The sequence below is a fragment of the Schistocerca cancellata genome, chromosome 6, assembly GCF_023864275.1.
Source record: "Schistocerca cancellata isolate TAMUIC-IGC-003103 chromosome 6, iqSchCanc2.1, whole genome shotgun sequence".
NCBI classification, from domain to species: Eukaryota; Metazoa; Arthropoda; class Insecta; order Orthoptera; family Acrididae; genus Schistocerca; species Schistocerca cancellata.
This window is the reverse complement of record NC_064631.1, coordinates 146399761-146416218: the sequence shown is the minus strand read 5'-3', so window position 1 is coordinate 146416218 and position 16458 is coordinate 146399761. Positions and strand designations below refer to the sequence as shown.

Genomic DNA, 16458 nt, shown 5'->3' with positions numbered 1-16458 from the left:
ACTAGGGCGACTGGAAGCTGGTGAAACACAGCAGGTCGTAGCATGGGCCCCCCGTGGGCCACAAAGTGTGATCTCAAGATTACGGCAACGATTCCAGCGGACAGGAAACGTGTCCAGGCGCTACATTACGGGACGTCCACAGTGTACAACACCACAAGAAGACCGATATCTCACCATCAGTGCCCGCAGACGGCCTCGGAGTACTGCAGGTAGCCTTGCTCGGGACCTTACCTCAGCCACTGGAACAGTTGTCTCCAGACACACAGTCTACAGACGACTGAACAGACATGGTTTATTCTCCCGGAGATTTGCAAGGTGCATTCCACTGACCCCTGGTCACAGGAGAGCCCCTAAAGCCTGGTGTCAAGAACACATTACATGGTCGTAGGAACAGTGATCCCAGGTTATGTTAACGGATGAGTCCAGGTATAGTCTGAACAGTGATTCTTGCCGGGTTTTCAGCTGTCGTGAACCAGGAATCAGATACCAACCCCTTAATGTCCTTGAAAGGGACCTGTATGGAGGTCGTGGTTTGATGGTGTGGGTTGATTGTGATTTGTGCACGTACACCCCTGCATATCTTTGACAGAGGAACTGTAACAGGTCAGGTGTATCCGGACATCATTTCAAAACAGTATGTCCGCCTTTTCAGGGGTGCAGTTGGTCCCACCTTCCTCCTTATGGATGATAACGCACGGCCCCACCGAGCTGCCATCGTGGAGGAGTACCTCGAAACAGAAGATATCAAGCGAATGGAGTGGCCTGCCTGTTCTCCAGACCTAATACCCATCAAGCACGTCTGGGATGCTCTCGGTCGACGTATCGCTGCACGTTTTCAAACCCCTACGACACTTCAAGAGCTCCGACAGACACTCGTGCAAGAATGGGAGGCTATACCCCAGCAGCTGCTCGACCACCTGATCCAGAGTATGCCAACCCGTTGTGCGGCCTGTATACGTGTGCATGGTGATCATATCCCATATTGATGTCGGGGTACATGTGCAGGAAACAGTGGCGTTTTGTAGCACATGTGTTTCGGGACGATTTTCTCAACTTATCACCAATACCGCGTACTTACAGATCTGTGTCGTGTGTTATCCCTATGTGCCTATGCTGTTAGAGCCAGTTTTGTGTAGTGCCACGCTGTGTGGCACTACATTCTGCAATTATCGTTAATTTATGAGCATGAGTGTACTTATTGTATGATTTACAGTTGACCAGTCTCTTTTTTATCACTCTTCTGACTGGTTTGATGTGGCCCGCCACGAATTCCTTTCCTGTGCCAACCTTTTCATCTTAGAGCAGCACTTGCAACGTATGTCCTCAATTATTTTCCGCATGTACACCATTCTCTGTCTTCCTCTACAGTTTTTACCCTCTACAGCTCCATCTTGAACCATGAACGTCATTTTCTGATGTCTTAACAGATGTCCTGTCATCCTGTCCCTTCTTCTTGTCAGCGTTTTCCCTATGTTCCTTTCCTCGCCGGTCCTCTGCAGAACCTCCTAATTTTCTATCTTATCAGTCCGCCGAATTTTCAACGTTCAAATTCTTCCATTCTCTTCTGTTCCGGTTTTCTCACAGTCCGTGTCCCACTACCATGCAATGCTGTTCTCCAAACGTAAATTCTCGGAAATTTCTTCCTCTAATTAAGGCCTCTGTTTGACACAAGTAGACTTCTCTTCGCAAGGAACGCTCTTTTTGCCAGTGCTAGTCGGTTTTTTTACGTCCTCCTTGCTCCGTCCATCATGGGTTATTTTGCTGCCTGGGTAGAAGAATTCCGTAACTTCACATGCTCGTGACCACCAAAAATGTTAACTTTCTCGCAGTTCTCATTTTTACTACTTCTCATTACTTTCGTCTTTGGTTCAAATGGCTCTAAGCACTGTGGGACTTATCATTTGAGGTCATCAGTCCCCCTAGAACTTAGAACTACTTAAACCTAACTAACCTAAGGACATCACACACATCTTTGCCCGAGGCAGGATACGAACCTGCGACCGTAGCAGCAGCGCGGTTGCAGACTGAAACGCCTAGAACTGCTCTGTCACAGCGGCCGGCACTTTCGTCTTTCTTCGGTTTACTCTCAATCCATATTCTGTAATCATTACACTGTTCATTCCATTCAATAGCTCTTGTAGTCTTCACTTCGACTGAGGATATAAATGCCACCAGCGAATCTTAACACTGATGTCCTTTCACTATCAATTTCAGTCTCATTCTTGAACCCTATTATTTCCGTCATTGCTTATTCGACAGATAGATTGAACAGTAGAGGCGAAACATTACATTCCTGTCTTACACACTTTTTAATCCGTGCACTTCCTTCTTGGTCTTTCACTCTTCTTTCTCCCCTCTTGGTTGCCTTATGGGGTAGCTGTGCGGTCTAGGGCCCGTTGCCACGGTTCGCGCAACTCTCCATGTCGAGGTTCGAGTCCTCCCTCGTGCGTGGGTGCGTGTGTTGTCCTAAGTTACATTAAGTAGCATGTAAGCCTAGGGGCCGATTACCTCAGCAGTTTGGTCCCATAGGAACTTACCACAAATTTACAGAATTTCTCCTCTTGTTTCTTGTACATATCTTACAGTTTTAGACATAAAAACTGACCGCCGGCCGGCCGCCACAGAGACTAAGTCCGAGTCATTCACTTAAGGTGGCCAATAAAACTGACGGCCCCTGACAACATCTGCACAATCTGGCAACACTGTACTATGCGGAAGTGTCAGGAGGACGTGTTGTCTACATCCGAGATGTTGTTGGCTTGTGTGAGCCTGTGGTGTAGTGGTAATCGTCGTGCATTCTAAGTTCTAAACTTACAGTTCCCTGTTTTTTTTTTCCTTGTCTAAAGTTACGAGTCTGATTGAACGTCGAAGATAATTCGCTTCACATTGTACCCAAGAGCAATAAGTACTTCCAGAAACAATTCCGCAGGACAGTTCGTGGCTGCGTCGCGATCAGAACAGCTTACGCTCGAGCGTTTCCTCGCGCTGCAGCGGCTACCGGCCACCGGTCAGACGCCACCCGCCGCCTGAAATCCGGCGCCGCCCAGGTGAACGCGGTGCGACGCTGTCAGTGTGCGTATCAGCTGTAGTTTTCGAATTTGAAGTTCTAGTTACCATCTTACAGTTAAGCATTGGATTTTGCATACCTGAAAATCATCAACTACGGTTAAGCACTGTAAATTTGAGTCACAAGTGGAGAAAGGTGTAACATCTGCAGCACAATATTTACTTTTGTATAACAGAGGGGTGAATGCAGAGGAGGCAGCTAGAAAGATTTGAACTGTGTGTGGAGCGAGTGCTTTCGAGAAAAATACGCCAGAAAAGGATATTCTTCTTTCAACAAAGATCGTTCTGGCATGAATGATTTTCCACATTAAGGAAGTCTCGACTACTGATATATGTGTTGGATTATCATTAAACCATCATGCGACATTTGCATTCAACAGGCAAAGTTCAGACGTCTGGTGTAGGAGTACTGCATGCTCTAATTCGAAACAACAAAAATCAATGGAGTGACTGTTACTGAACGTCACCAGGTCGCTCATTGAGTATTCCTATGCAGTACTGTTACTGGTAACGAGTTATGATGCCTTTATCGTTAACGTCCTAAGAAGAAATGAAAGGGTGAGCCCCACCAAAAGACAAACACGAGCAAAGGGTAGAGTGAACATAATATTTTACATCTGATAGCTCCAAATAAAGTGTTTTCGGCTACGAATTCTGCCCCAAGGGGTGTGTGCATCACAACTGGAATTTGTTGCCAACAACTGAGACACCTTTAGATCGCAGTGTAAGTAAATGCCCGCATCTCGTGGTCGTGCGGTAGCGTTCTCGCTTCCCACGCCCGGGTTCCCGGGTTCGATTCCCGGCGGCGTCAGGGATTTTCTCTGCCTCGTGATGGCTGGGTGTTGTGTGCTGTCCTTAGGTTAGTTAGGTTTAAGTAGTTCTAAGTTCTAGGGGACTGATGACCATAGATGTTAAGTCCCATAGTGCTCAGAGCCATTTGAACCATTTTTTTGGTAAGTAAATCGACCGACAAAACTACATCACCTGTGCTACTGCATGATAACGCACTCTGTTGATTTGAGAAACAAAAGTATCCAGGAGATTGATAGAAAAGTCGTCTCTCAGGCACTTGTATTGGTAGGGAAGTCCTCTCTCAAGCACTTGTCTCTCTCGGCATATACTCGTAAAATTTTACCTTTCCCGCTCTTGATCGATCAACCGTCAAGGCAGTTCATTTCTAGACGAAAGTACTCTCCAAACTACACTGGTTTAATGACAACGTTAAAACAAGTAGGTTTCTACGGGCGTAGAATTTGTAAACTACTTTAGCATCGTCAGATTGTTACAGATATCGTGAAAGAAAATTCTGCTGCTGATTAATTTCTCTTTGATTATTACTGTTGCTTTCAGTAAACGAATGGAAAGCGCAATTAAAATATTCACTGTACTAACACAAATTAAATTCAGATTACTACAGAAACATCACGAGGGCAGTCTATCTTAATAAAGCATTAAGTATCTGTAAGACGATTGAGCCTATTTCAACACGAATTAGTAGGATAATACCGACTTCTGACTTCGAAAAGGTCTGTATTTACTTCATGTCCTGTACCATTCGCAAGTATTATGAAAATGTGGCAGTCCATAGATAAAATTATGTATTCACAATAACAATAAATATGTCGGCAGAAAACAAAACTGGCATTGTGAATTTTTCAGTACCGTAAGGTTTTCGCTCTGACACTAAGGGTTACTAGAAGTAGCAAGACGAATTTTGCGCGAACGTTGTCCTACGATTCCCTTATTGAGTTTGTATCTGCCTCCTCTTAGCTTTGTTACAAAATAATTAAAAATCTGGCTTTCAGCGAGTCTCGAAAGGCGAACGAAGGCAGCTTGCACCTGGTAGCCAAGCACGTTACTTGAGAACTGGTTTCTTCCTAAAGTGGGTAGGCATCATTTTGAGGTTGAATTGTTGGCATATGTCAGTCAGACGTGTGCCGTTGGTGTAAGTGTAGTTATAAGTCGATTGTTGATGGGTGTGATATCTTTGACAGGGCTGATGATAGATCTGTGTTCGAGAAATGCCATGCCGAAGGTTGGTGCGCATTTCGCTACCTTTTGTTGTGTTTTGATCTTGAAGATGCGATGGTTTCCGTAATGCAAGGTTTCATTGTCAGTTAGTCGTGGTTCTTGAAGAGCATGGGTGAGAATTTTTTGTCGGTCGGTTTCTTACATGAGATTATTTAGTTTTCGTGTTTGGGTCAATGTATCGATGTTTAGTTTTCAACTGCATGTTTTCTGCTTGTAGGGAAATTTACCAGAGATCTCCGATATTCTCTGCCGTGCTAGCCTGGACTCCCCAGAATCCGAAAATCCAGCTGACAGCTGTCGACGGGCTGGTCGTGTACCACCTGGTGCTTCACAGTTCATGTTTGCTTGTGTTTCATTGCTTTGTCCTGGGTGATACCAGGACCAGACAAGGCCAGAGGGTGTTGAAGCCTTTTGCAGCAAACATTTTCAGCCGAGCTCATTGAGCTAACAGACGGTGACCAGAGTACCGGTGATTTTCACTCAGACGTGTCTGGATTTTGGGTTCAACGGATTGAGTAGCCGTTCAGGATTGTGTTAGTATTTGGTTCACTCCAAGTATTTGATTTCCTCGGTACCACCCCATATGTGGGAGGCTTTCCCTTACACGCCACACGGTTTTATTATTATTATTATCATTCTTTCTGTTTATGGCGAAGCGTTGCTGCAGTGTCCACGCTCAGCCAACATAAACAAATCGGGCACTGTTAATCGCTGCACTTGTCGCGATCCGCGACAAGAGCGCACTGTCTCTCCTAACGATATTATGGAGTTAATACATCTTACTTACTTAACGTAATATGCACGACGTGGGTTGTGTAAAAATTCAGTTTGTAGCTTCCCATCGCATTATAATACTTTACAGTCATATTTGATGCAATATTTATTGGTTGTCTCTCTGATGTTAATAATATTCAGATTGTGCGTGAACACGAAAACACACACACACACGAACACACACAGTCATTGATTCCAGTGAGGTTGACGACTACTGTGTGTTGAACAACACATGCACCAATAAATTCCTCAGTTGGCGACCAGTGAACGAGATTTTTCAATTACCCTGCTTTGCAAGAACTGTAAGGTGGAGACTGAAAGTAAATGGACTTGTATGCTAAAGAGCTGCGACAAAGCAAAACTTGACCGATTGTCAGATAACTGTCCACATGGGTTTTGTGGACGAGTATACTTTTAGTAACCAACCCACCCACCATCATTATGTAAGATTTCTCGAAGGCGTAGGGGCATTGATTTCATCAAGTCGTCGATAGTGTAGTGTGATGGTTTAGTTCCCACCAAACGTTTGATATATTCGTCCAAAGGTCGCTTGCATTTGTAGGTCCACATGGTAGTGACCTTGTTACCTATGCCCACATATTCAATATCTGGTTGATCTTCGGTGATCGTGGAACAAACGGCAACAGCTATATTCTCTCTTGGCCCTGAAACTAATCTTGCTCTGCTCTGCTATGATGGATGGGGCTCTGCTCCTGTATATAAACTGTCACCTCGATACTTCACATATTTATATTTAAATAACTTATTTGTAATAAGCACATTCTATTAGTATTTTCCATAGAGTTTACGAATTCAGGCCTTGTCATAGATAAGTGATCTAGATCCAACAGTCCGATTAATAATGTGGTTTACCCAATCTATCATATGATGTAAGCCGTAGTCGGATATCCACATAAAGACTGACTGGTTGAATCCGATTAGAACGATCTGGTATCGAAATGAAATTACAGAAATCGGATAATTTTAACGTCTGTATTGCAACAATGCTGCGTACATAATTCCTTTGGTGGAGTAACATTTAGCAACTGTCTAAGAAAAAGTGAGAAATATGTCTACTAGCAGCAATGTAACGTAGTTATAACGCATATTTATGTGATGGAAATATTGAATCGAACAATACACATCTATTTCAGTGGTGGGAAGATACACCACATCGGATTTGCTGATGATATAATGATAATAATAATAATAAACCCGTGTGGCGGATAAGGGAAAGCCTCCCACATATGGGGTGGTACCGAGGAAATCAAATACTTGGAGTGAACCAAATACTAACACAATCCTGAACGGCTACTCAATCCGTTGAACCCAAAATCCAGACACGTCTGAGTGAAAATCACCGGTACTCTGGTCACCGTCTGTTAGCTCAATGAGCTCGGCTGAAAATGTTTGCTTCAAACTGCTTCAACACCCTCTGGCCTTGTCTGGTCCTGGTATCACCCAGGACAAAGCAATGAAACACAAGCAAACATGAACTGTGAAGCACCAGGTGGTACACAACCCGCCCGTCGACAGCTGTCAGCTGGATTTTCGGATTCTGGGGAGTCCAGGCTAGCACGGCTGAGAATATCGGAGATGTCTGGTAAATTTCCCTACAAGCAGAAAACATGCAGTTGAAAACTAAACATCGATACATTGACCCAAACACGAAACCTAAATAATCTCACGTAAGAAAACGAGCGACAAAAAATTCTCACTCATGCTCTTCAAGAACCACGACTATCTGACAATGAAACCTTGCATTAAGGAAACCATCGCATCTTCAAGAGCAAAACGCAACTAAAGGTAGCGAAATGCGCACCAACCTTCGGCATGGCATTTCTCGAACACAGATCTATCATCAGCCCTGACAAAGATATCACACCCATCAACAATCGACACTCATCAATGCACATGCCCCCACCAACATCGAAAATAAGAAAAACACCGAAAATGTCGAAAAAATCTGGAACACTCTCGAAAAAATTATGAGCAGAATTCACCAAGATGAATGGAGAGATCACCATGACAATGAAACCTTGCATTAAGGAAACCATCGCATCTTCAAGAGCAAAACGCAACTAAAGGTAGCGAAATGCGCACCAACCTTCGGCATGGCATTTCTCGAACACAGATCTATCATCAGCCCTGACAAAGATATCACACCCATCAACAATCGACACTCATCAATGCACATGCCCCCACCAACATCGAAAATAAGAAAAACACCGAAAATGTCGAAAAAATCTGGAACACTCTCGAAAAAATTATGAGCAGAATTCACCAAGATGAATGGAGAGATCACCATGACAGTTTTTCAATTACAGGACGCAGGTCCTGTGGATGCATGCTATGTGTCTGTAATGCAATGGTTTCCACTGCCTTCTGCATCCTCATGCCGTTGATAATTGCTGATTCTTCCGCCATTTACTGGCAGTTTCCCACCCCAGAGAGAGACTGCCCTGAACATCTGTCCGCTCGTCCGCACTTTTTGACGAGATCGTTGGCAGAATGAGGCTGATGTCTTATGTCGGAAGTCCTCAGCCGCCATTGCTGAGATGAACATTTCTGTTATTCCAGGATAAGAAGTAACGCGTCGGCCGTCTCGCAGTACTTTCGTGGTATGGTGAGAGACACTGTGAAGCACAGGGAAGATAACGGCATAACGAGGAACGACTTCATGCACCTGCTGATCCAGCTCAAGAACAAGGGCTGCGTCGACAGTGACAAGAGCGGTCATCACAAGGAGAACGAGGAGGAGGACAACTGGAGTGAGTGAACGTCGCTGTTTGTTTTAATAATTCAGGCAGCATTGATTTCACTGCTACAACTGCGCTCTCTACATTCATCCATTTATTTTATTTTAACACACTGACTGCCCCACATTGTAACTTCCCAACAGTAATAATATGTATAGCATTCACATGTAGTGTAACCTCCCAACAGTTTATTATTCCGTAACCTACCAGTAATAAAATGTGACTAATCTCTCAATAAAATTGTGGCTCACATATAAGCTTTCAATAATTAACTGACCGTGAATAAAAACTGGTAAATTTGGGCATCAGCAGTGCTGCGTCATGGCCCTGAAAGATCATTCTGAACAAATTGAAAAACCTTACCTCAGTGAAGTCGCCGGATAACGCGTATATATCTGCTCCTATAAGAAATTTTTCAGGCACAGCCCAGTGCAATGCTGGCCGCCATGTTTGTCACGTATAACAGGAAACGACTGATTTTTCTTGTCCGCAGCCCGTGGTCGTGCGGTAGCGTTCTCGCTTCCCGCGCCCGGGTTTCCGGGTTCGATTCCCGGCGGCGTCAGGGATTTTCTCTGCCTCGTGATGACTGGGTGTTGTGTGATGTCCTTAGGTTAGTTAGGTTTAAGTAGTTCTAAGTTCTAGGGGACTGATGACCAAAGATGTTAAGTCCCATAGTGCTCAGAGCCATCTGAACCATTTTGATTTTTCTTTACGATAATCGGGATGACCATGGATTGCAGAAATTAGTAATTACTTTAAATTCAGATGAATGATTGTCTGACAGTTAATTTTATAAAAATGATTATTATTAAAAGATTTTTTTTGAAACATTTACATGGGACTTGATATAACAACAGTACAAATTTTATTGTAACAAACTACATAAGCGCGCGCTGCTTTTACCTTATACTACATCGCTCTGGCCCCGCCATCGCTCCCCACGACCGGCCCAGCCAACTCCATACACACGACTGCTAGCTACTACAGGGCTATTACAAATGATTGAAGCGATTTCATAAATTCACCGTAGCTCCATTCATTGACATAAGGTCACGACACACTACAGATACGTAGAAAAACTCATAAAGTTTTGTTCGACTGAAGCCGCACTTCAGGTTTATGCCGCCAGAGCGTTCGAGAGCGCAGTGAGACAAAATGGCGACAGGAGCCGAGAAAGCGTATCTCGTGCTTGAAATGCACTCACATCAGTCAGTCATAACAGTATAACGACACTTCAGGACGAAGTTCAACAAAGATCCACCAACTGCTAACTCCATTCGGCGATGGTATGCGCAGTTTAAAGCTTCTGGATGCCTCTGTAAGGGGAAATCAATGGGTCGGCCTGCAGTGAGCGAAGAAACGGTTGAACGCGTGCGGGCAAGTTTCACGCGTAGTGATGTGAAAGATTCAGTGTTTAAACCTCATCTACCAAGAAACGTGCCAGAACTGCGAGCTCGCATCAACAATGCTTTCGAACTCGTTGATGGGGACCTGCTGCGCCGAGTGTGAGAGGAACTTGATTATCGGCTTGATATCTGCCGAATCACTAAAGGGGCACATATCGGACGTTTGTGAATGCCTAAAAAAACTTTTTGAGTTTTTGTATGTGTGTGCAAAGCATTGTGAAAATATCTCAAATAATAAAGTTATTGTAGAGCTGTGAAATCGCTTCAATCATTTGTAATAACCCTGTACTTACTCCTATTGCTACTGACACTGCTCTTACTGCACCCAACACTGTTCTCTGGTCTGAGATTCTCATATAGCTTACATATCGCAGGCAGCGCGTGAGCAATCCATCGAAATTACATCTGCTCGAGTGCGCTCGCAAGAAATTCCTTAGTCATGGACTTCTTGCAACACGCAGTGATCGATGTTTCACCTCCAGGCCAGGCCACAGTGTCACGGGTGCCGTTTCTGCTGTGGCTGCATTCGGGCTCGTGGCAGGCAACGTGTTAATACTATGGGGTCATCTCTTGCATCAAATCAGGTGTTACCACCAGATTATTCTTCATGATATACGGTATACACTATTGCTGAAATTAGCTCACTATTACAGTCTGGCTGATCAAAACATTACTGTAAAATGGTGGAAAATTTACATACAATGTAAGGCAAAAATAGATGGGTACTTACCGTAAAGACGACAGGTTAAGTTGCAGACAGTTACAGTTAAAAGATACGTACACATTAGCTTTCGGCCACAACCTTCGTCAGGAAAAAAAAATAGATACTCACACTCATTCATTCACACAAGCAAGCACACCTCACATACACATGACCGCCCCTTCGTCACCCAGTACCAGCCCGGCGTGGAAGAACTGAGCTACATCCTTCGTCACAGCTCTGATTAACTATTATAAGCCGGCCGGAGTGGCCGTGCGGTTCTAGACGCTACAGTCTGGAACCAGGCGACCGCTACGGTAGAAGGTTCGAATCCTGCCTCAGGCATGGATGTGTGTGATGTCCTTAGGTTAGTTAGGTTTAATTAGTTCTAAGTTCTAGGCGACGGATGACCTCAGAAGTTAACTCGCATAGTACTCAGAGCCATTTGAACCATTTTTGAACTATTATAATGCCTGAAAGGAGGGAAATCCTACCCAAGATCCTTCCTACCACTCCTAAAGCTGTTCCATCGCCCACCCAAACGCCACATCATCAAGGCCATCCCTACGCCACTCCCAATCCCAATTTTCGCCGGAAGGATCATATCCCTGAGGAAGACCCAAGTCCAAGACTTGCCCAATCCACCCACCCAGCAATTCCTATTCCAGTCCTGTCACAGGCTAGTCCTACCATGACACAGGCTGGGTCCCTGTGAAAGTAGCCATGTCATATACCAGCTCTGCTGCAATCATTGTACATCTACATCGACACTCCGCAAGCTACCGTACGGTGCGTGGTGGAGGGTATCTTATCTTCGTAGTCCTTAGGAGCAGTGTAAATTGGCGGCAGTAGAATCATTTTGCGTTCAGCTACAAATGCCGGTTCTCTGAATTTTCTCAGTAACGCTTCTCGAAATGGAAGTTGCATTCCTTTCAGGGATTCTCATTTGAGCTCCCGAAGCATCTCCAAATCGTATTGTTCGAAGCTATCGGTAACAAATCTACCAGCTTCCCTGAGAATTGCTTCAAACTCTCCCTTCAATCGGACGTGGTACGGATTCCAAACACTCGATCAGTACTCAAGAATAGGTCGCACCAACGTCCTATATGCAGTCTCCTTTACAAGTGAACGACTTTTTCCTAAGTTCTCCCAATAAACCGAAGTCGACCATTCGCCTTCCCTACCACAGTTCTCATATGCTCATTCCACCTCATGTCGCTTTGCAAGGTTGCACCTGGATATTTGAACGATTTGACTGTGTCAAGCAGGACACTAGTAGTACGGTACCCGAACATTACATGTTTGATCTTCCTACTGATCCGCATTTACTTACATTTGCTGTCAATACGCTTCAAATTTCCCTCAGATACTGATGTAATATATATTTACTGTTGGAGGAGAAAACAATTAGAGTGTAAAAGTAACATTTCAGTCTGAATGCTGCAGAATTTAACAAAACGTATTACACTTCTAAAACATACACGAAAGGAATGTTAATGACATTGGTAGTTAGAACTATGCCCCTTACATGAAGTCATTAAGGATCACCTAACTCACGTTGAGCGAACATTAAGACTGAACAAAATGACTGACAAGGCACAATGCATCTTGTAGAGGGTATAGTATGGACGTAGTGGAATAACTAATGTCGGGTGATGGTTTTAAAGTAATTCGCACGACATGAAGACTTTTTGGAAATGAGTCGATTTACTGTACTTAGAGTTAACTGTGGCCGGCCAGGGGAGCGGCTAAGGGAAGCGACAATAGGCAGCTTAGGGCGGCTCAGGCTCTGAGAAAGAGGTAACGGTGCGCGGTCTCCAGCCGCTTTAAGATGAGTTACACTGAGTGGGTGGTTGACCCCGACCCCATACTGATGTACTGGGAAACAGACGGAGAACTTGTATGCCTGTTGATAAATGTCCGTTGTCCCGTTTTCAGGGAAACACGCGAGAAAGCCGGCAAAGCTACGATGGAGCGGTCAACAGAGGTCAAAATATGCGTGTTCGTGACTATAGCAACTTCACGCTGAATTCACGGTCCGCAGAGTCTGAAGTAAATCAGGTGAAGAGCGACAGAAGGAAATACGCCAGCCTCCAATGGGAATGTAGGACCAAAGAATTTGAAGTACTCTCCTGGGAGTCAGAATTCCGGAAAACTTGGTGTTTGTGCAGACGCTAACCTTGATGGGTGGCCTGGGAGCAGCTAAATAGCAGAAGTTGAGAGGAAGGGAAATTTTGTGGGAATTTGTTCACTTCCCAGAGCAGGCATTGGTCGGCGCTGGGAAGCGACGCATAATTAACGCGACTTGCGCTGCAATTGGCGTAAGTGATTTTGCTGGAGGGGACTGGCAGAAGTCTCCGTAGAGCTTACCTAGAGTGCGGACGTGGCGTTCTTTACTCAGCTTGCCTGAGAGAGAGTGAGCATCTCTGCAGTTTAGGACTTAGCAAATGGAACGATTGAGCTTGGAGATAGAAAGTTTTGGTTCAGCTATGTACTGAGCAAGATAGCTAGGAGTGAATAGACGAGCGCAGCCTTGCAGCACCACGAGGTCGGCTGACGTCCACACAACGACGCCGCTCCGCCACGCTGTATTCGGTGATATTGCGCCCGCTCCGGCCACTGATTAATTTGTTGGATCACGTCGGCAAAGTTTCCACGAGGGTTTCATGGGCTGTGTACTGTAGAATTCTTCTTGCACTTCGCATTACGCCTGGGTCAGTGGATAGGAATTACTTTTGATTTATTGCGCTTTACTCCACGCAAACGCAATTTATTACCACTGCCTGTTAGGAGAGCCATGTAATGTGATGATTGAAGGTCGTGACTTAAAATAAATATGTGCTAATCGACTGCATCTGTTTTCAATCGAGTAGTTGAAACCCCAACTCACTTCCTTAATTAATTTTATGTTCAACCTTTTTCATCTGATGTTCAATAGCTGAATATAACATCAATGTCCACCCTTTTTTAATTAAAAGGGATCAAGTCTGAATCAATTAATGTCAACACTGCCACCGCAGTTCAATCATGAGTCACAGGGCCTTATTACTTTCTTTGCGTTATCCGATATTGCGGCAGTTTTGCACTCTCTGTTGATCTGTTAGTCAATTACCTGGGGTGAACACACAGCAAAACCAGATAAGTGACGGGTGGGGTGTTACAATGCAGTCCGGAAGAGTTTCTAATGTAGCACGAACCAGAAAGACTTTAAGTATCGCGAACTGCCAATGTACAACCCTCGAGACGCTTCATTTCTCACTGAAAAGGACTTGTTGCGTTGGAGATCAAGCCATAGCTGAATATGTTTAGATGTATTCACTTGCAAGTGCATTTGTATGATTAGTGGAAGTAATACATTTTCTGAATTTTTTAAGGACTATCGATCGATGACATCGCTGCCCAGGCATTTGTGTTCTTCATCGCGGGTTTCGAGACCTCGTCATCCACCGTGAGCTTTGCCCTGCACGAACTGGCCTTCAACCCAGACATCCAGTCACGTGTGCAGGAGGAGATTGACTCTGTTCTGAAGTCAAACAAAGGCGAAGTCACTTATGAAGCAGTGAACAATATGCACTACCTCGATAAAGTTGTTGCAGGTATGGATTTTCTTTCATTAGTTAGTTACAATTAAAGATAATGTAAGTGTAAGCGAATCATTCCATCAGTGTTGTCAACATAGGTATCGCAGACTCCTATTGTGGCAGATTATGAAGTCGCTTTGTTCCATTGTTTCTGCTACCAATAGAAAAACGAGGGTTTCTATAAGTAAAGTTAGTCAATGTCATGCCGGAAGTAACGTTGTCGCACTTAACTTAAAGCCATCAAGAAAATGTCCGGCCCGTTTCCGTTACGTTCATTATGCTTTAGCGCCTATTTGTGCTCTTGCGATGAAAAAAAGGAAGGGGAGTCGTAAGAAGTGGAATATTCGGCGCTTAGGTGACTGTAGTCGCATCTGCGATTTTAATTCCACATGTTGCAACCATCAGAGGTTTTCCAGAATTAAATTTACACTCTGTAGTGGAGTGTACTCTGACATGAAACTTCCTGGTAGATTGAAACTGAGTGGCAGACCGAGACTCGAACTCGGGACCTTTGCCTTCCGTGGGAAAGTGCTCTAATGACTGACCCACGAGTCGTCCCCAAAGCTTTACTTCCGGCAGTAACTCACCTATTACCTTCCAGACTTGGGCAGTACTGGCGGGCTAAGTCTTGCTTGGGTGGCTCACTCGGTAGAGAATTTGCCTGCGAAAGACAGAGGTCTCGAACTCAAGTCACGGTCCGGCATACAGTTTTAATCTGCCAAGAAGTTTCGTATCAGCACACGCTCCGCTGCTGAGTGAAAATTTTAGGCGCTGTTAGGTTTAAGTAGTTCTAGGGAACTGATGACCTCAGAAGTTAATTCCCATAGTGCTCAGAGCCATTTTTTGAAAATTTTACTCTGGAAACATCACCCATGCCGTGGCCAAGCTAAGTCTCTGCAATATCCTTTCTTTCAGGAGTGTTAATCGTGCAAGGTTCACAGGAAATCTTCTGTGATGTTTGGAAGGTAGGAGGTGAGGTACTAGCGAAAATAAAGTGTTGAGGACGGGTCGTAAATCATGCTTGGGTAGCTCAATCGGTAGAGTACTTACTCACGAAAGGCATAGATACCGAGTTCAAGTCTCAGTCTGGTACACAATTTTAATCTGCCAGAAAGTTTCAGTTTGAGATTGTTTATGAACTAATTAATACATGAGGTGTACACTACCTGATCAAATGTATCACGGTATCTTTTAGAGGACATTAATATGAGGTGTGTCCACGCTTATCCTTCTGGGGACACTCTTAATGAAGTGTCTGCATGTCTGGAGGCCCCTAAAGGATGGGGCCCCTGCACGCCCACACCAACGTGGTGACGAAACCAAAAGTTCTACTGTCACCTCCGTATAACATGTTAGTTTTCAAATCGTGAGTCACAAGATGCAGGCTGTGATGTTTTCCATGCGTCTGGGTAGGATTACTCACTGACATGGTCCATCAGGAGACAGAAAGTGGACGAAAACGATCGAAGGGTAGCGGTTTGTAAGGGCAGAGGGAAAAAAGTGCGGCCGGCCGCGGTCGTCTAGCGGTTCTAGGCGCCCAGTCCGGAACCGCGCGACTGCTACGGTCGCAGGTTCGAATCCTGCCTCGGGTATGGATGTTTGTGATGTCCTTAGGTTAGTTACGTTTAAGTAGTTCTAAGTTCTATGGGACTGATGACCACAGATGTTAAGTCCCATAGTGCTCAGAGCCATTTGAACCATTTGAAAAAAGTGCCTAGGCAAGCGCCAAGGGAAAAAATCCTCTGCGACGGTAGGACGGGTAGTAAGGGCAGTAGCGATTTGCTAGCTGCGACAGTGCATCGTTACCTTTATCGTTGCAGGTGATCGTTGTAGAGCCTGCTGCAGATGCTGCGTCCTTGTAACAGTTCAAGGTCGTCATACATTAGTCGGCGATCGGTCATAGATGAGCTCACAGTGTAGGGGGCGGGGGGGGGGGGGGGATGGTTTGCGTGCTGTGTACAGTACGGTTTCCCTGCAGTTGCCTGTTTTTCGGCGGGTCGAGCATCTGGGGTTACCGGTAGTAGCTGTGTTGCAGGGGCTCGCCAGTACTGTCGTGTTGGCGTGCTCTGGACCAGAGATGTTTAGCTTCTTGCTAATAGTGTCTTTGGTCTATTATGTTTCCATATATGGTTGTGGTCGTA

The 16458-nt window shown here is 44.9% G+C and overlaps 1 protein-coding gene across 1 annotated transcript in view; it reads left to right on the top strand.

The window, feature by feature from the left end:
- LOC126191508 (cytochrome P450 6k1-like) overlaps window positions 1–16458 on the top strand; it is a 121791-nt gene that overhangs the window by 84419 nt on the left and 20914 nt on the right. Inside the window, exons 5-6 of the mRNA XM_049932403.1 lie at window positions 8452–8642; window positions 14111–14332. Of these exons, the coding sequence (XP_049788360.1) occupies window positions 8452–8642; window positions 14111–14332 (413 nt within the window). The remainder of the gene's footprint in view (window positions 1–8451; window positions 8643–14110; window positions 14333–16458) is intronic.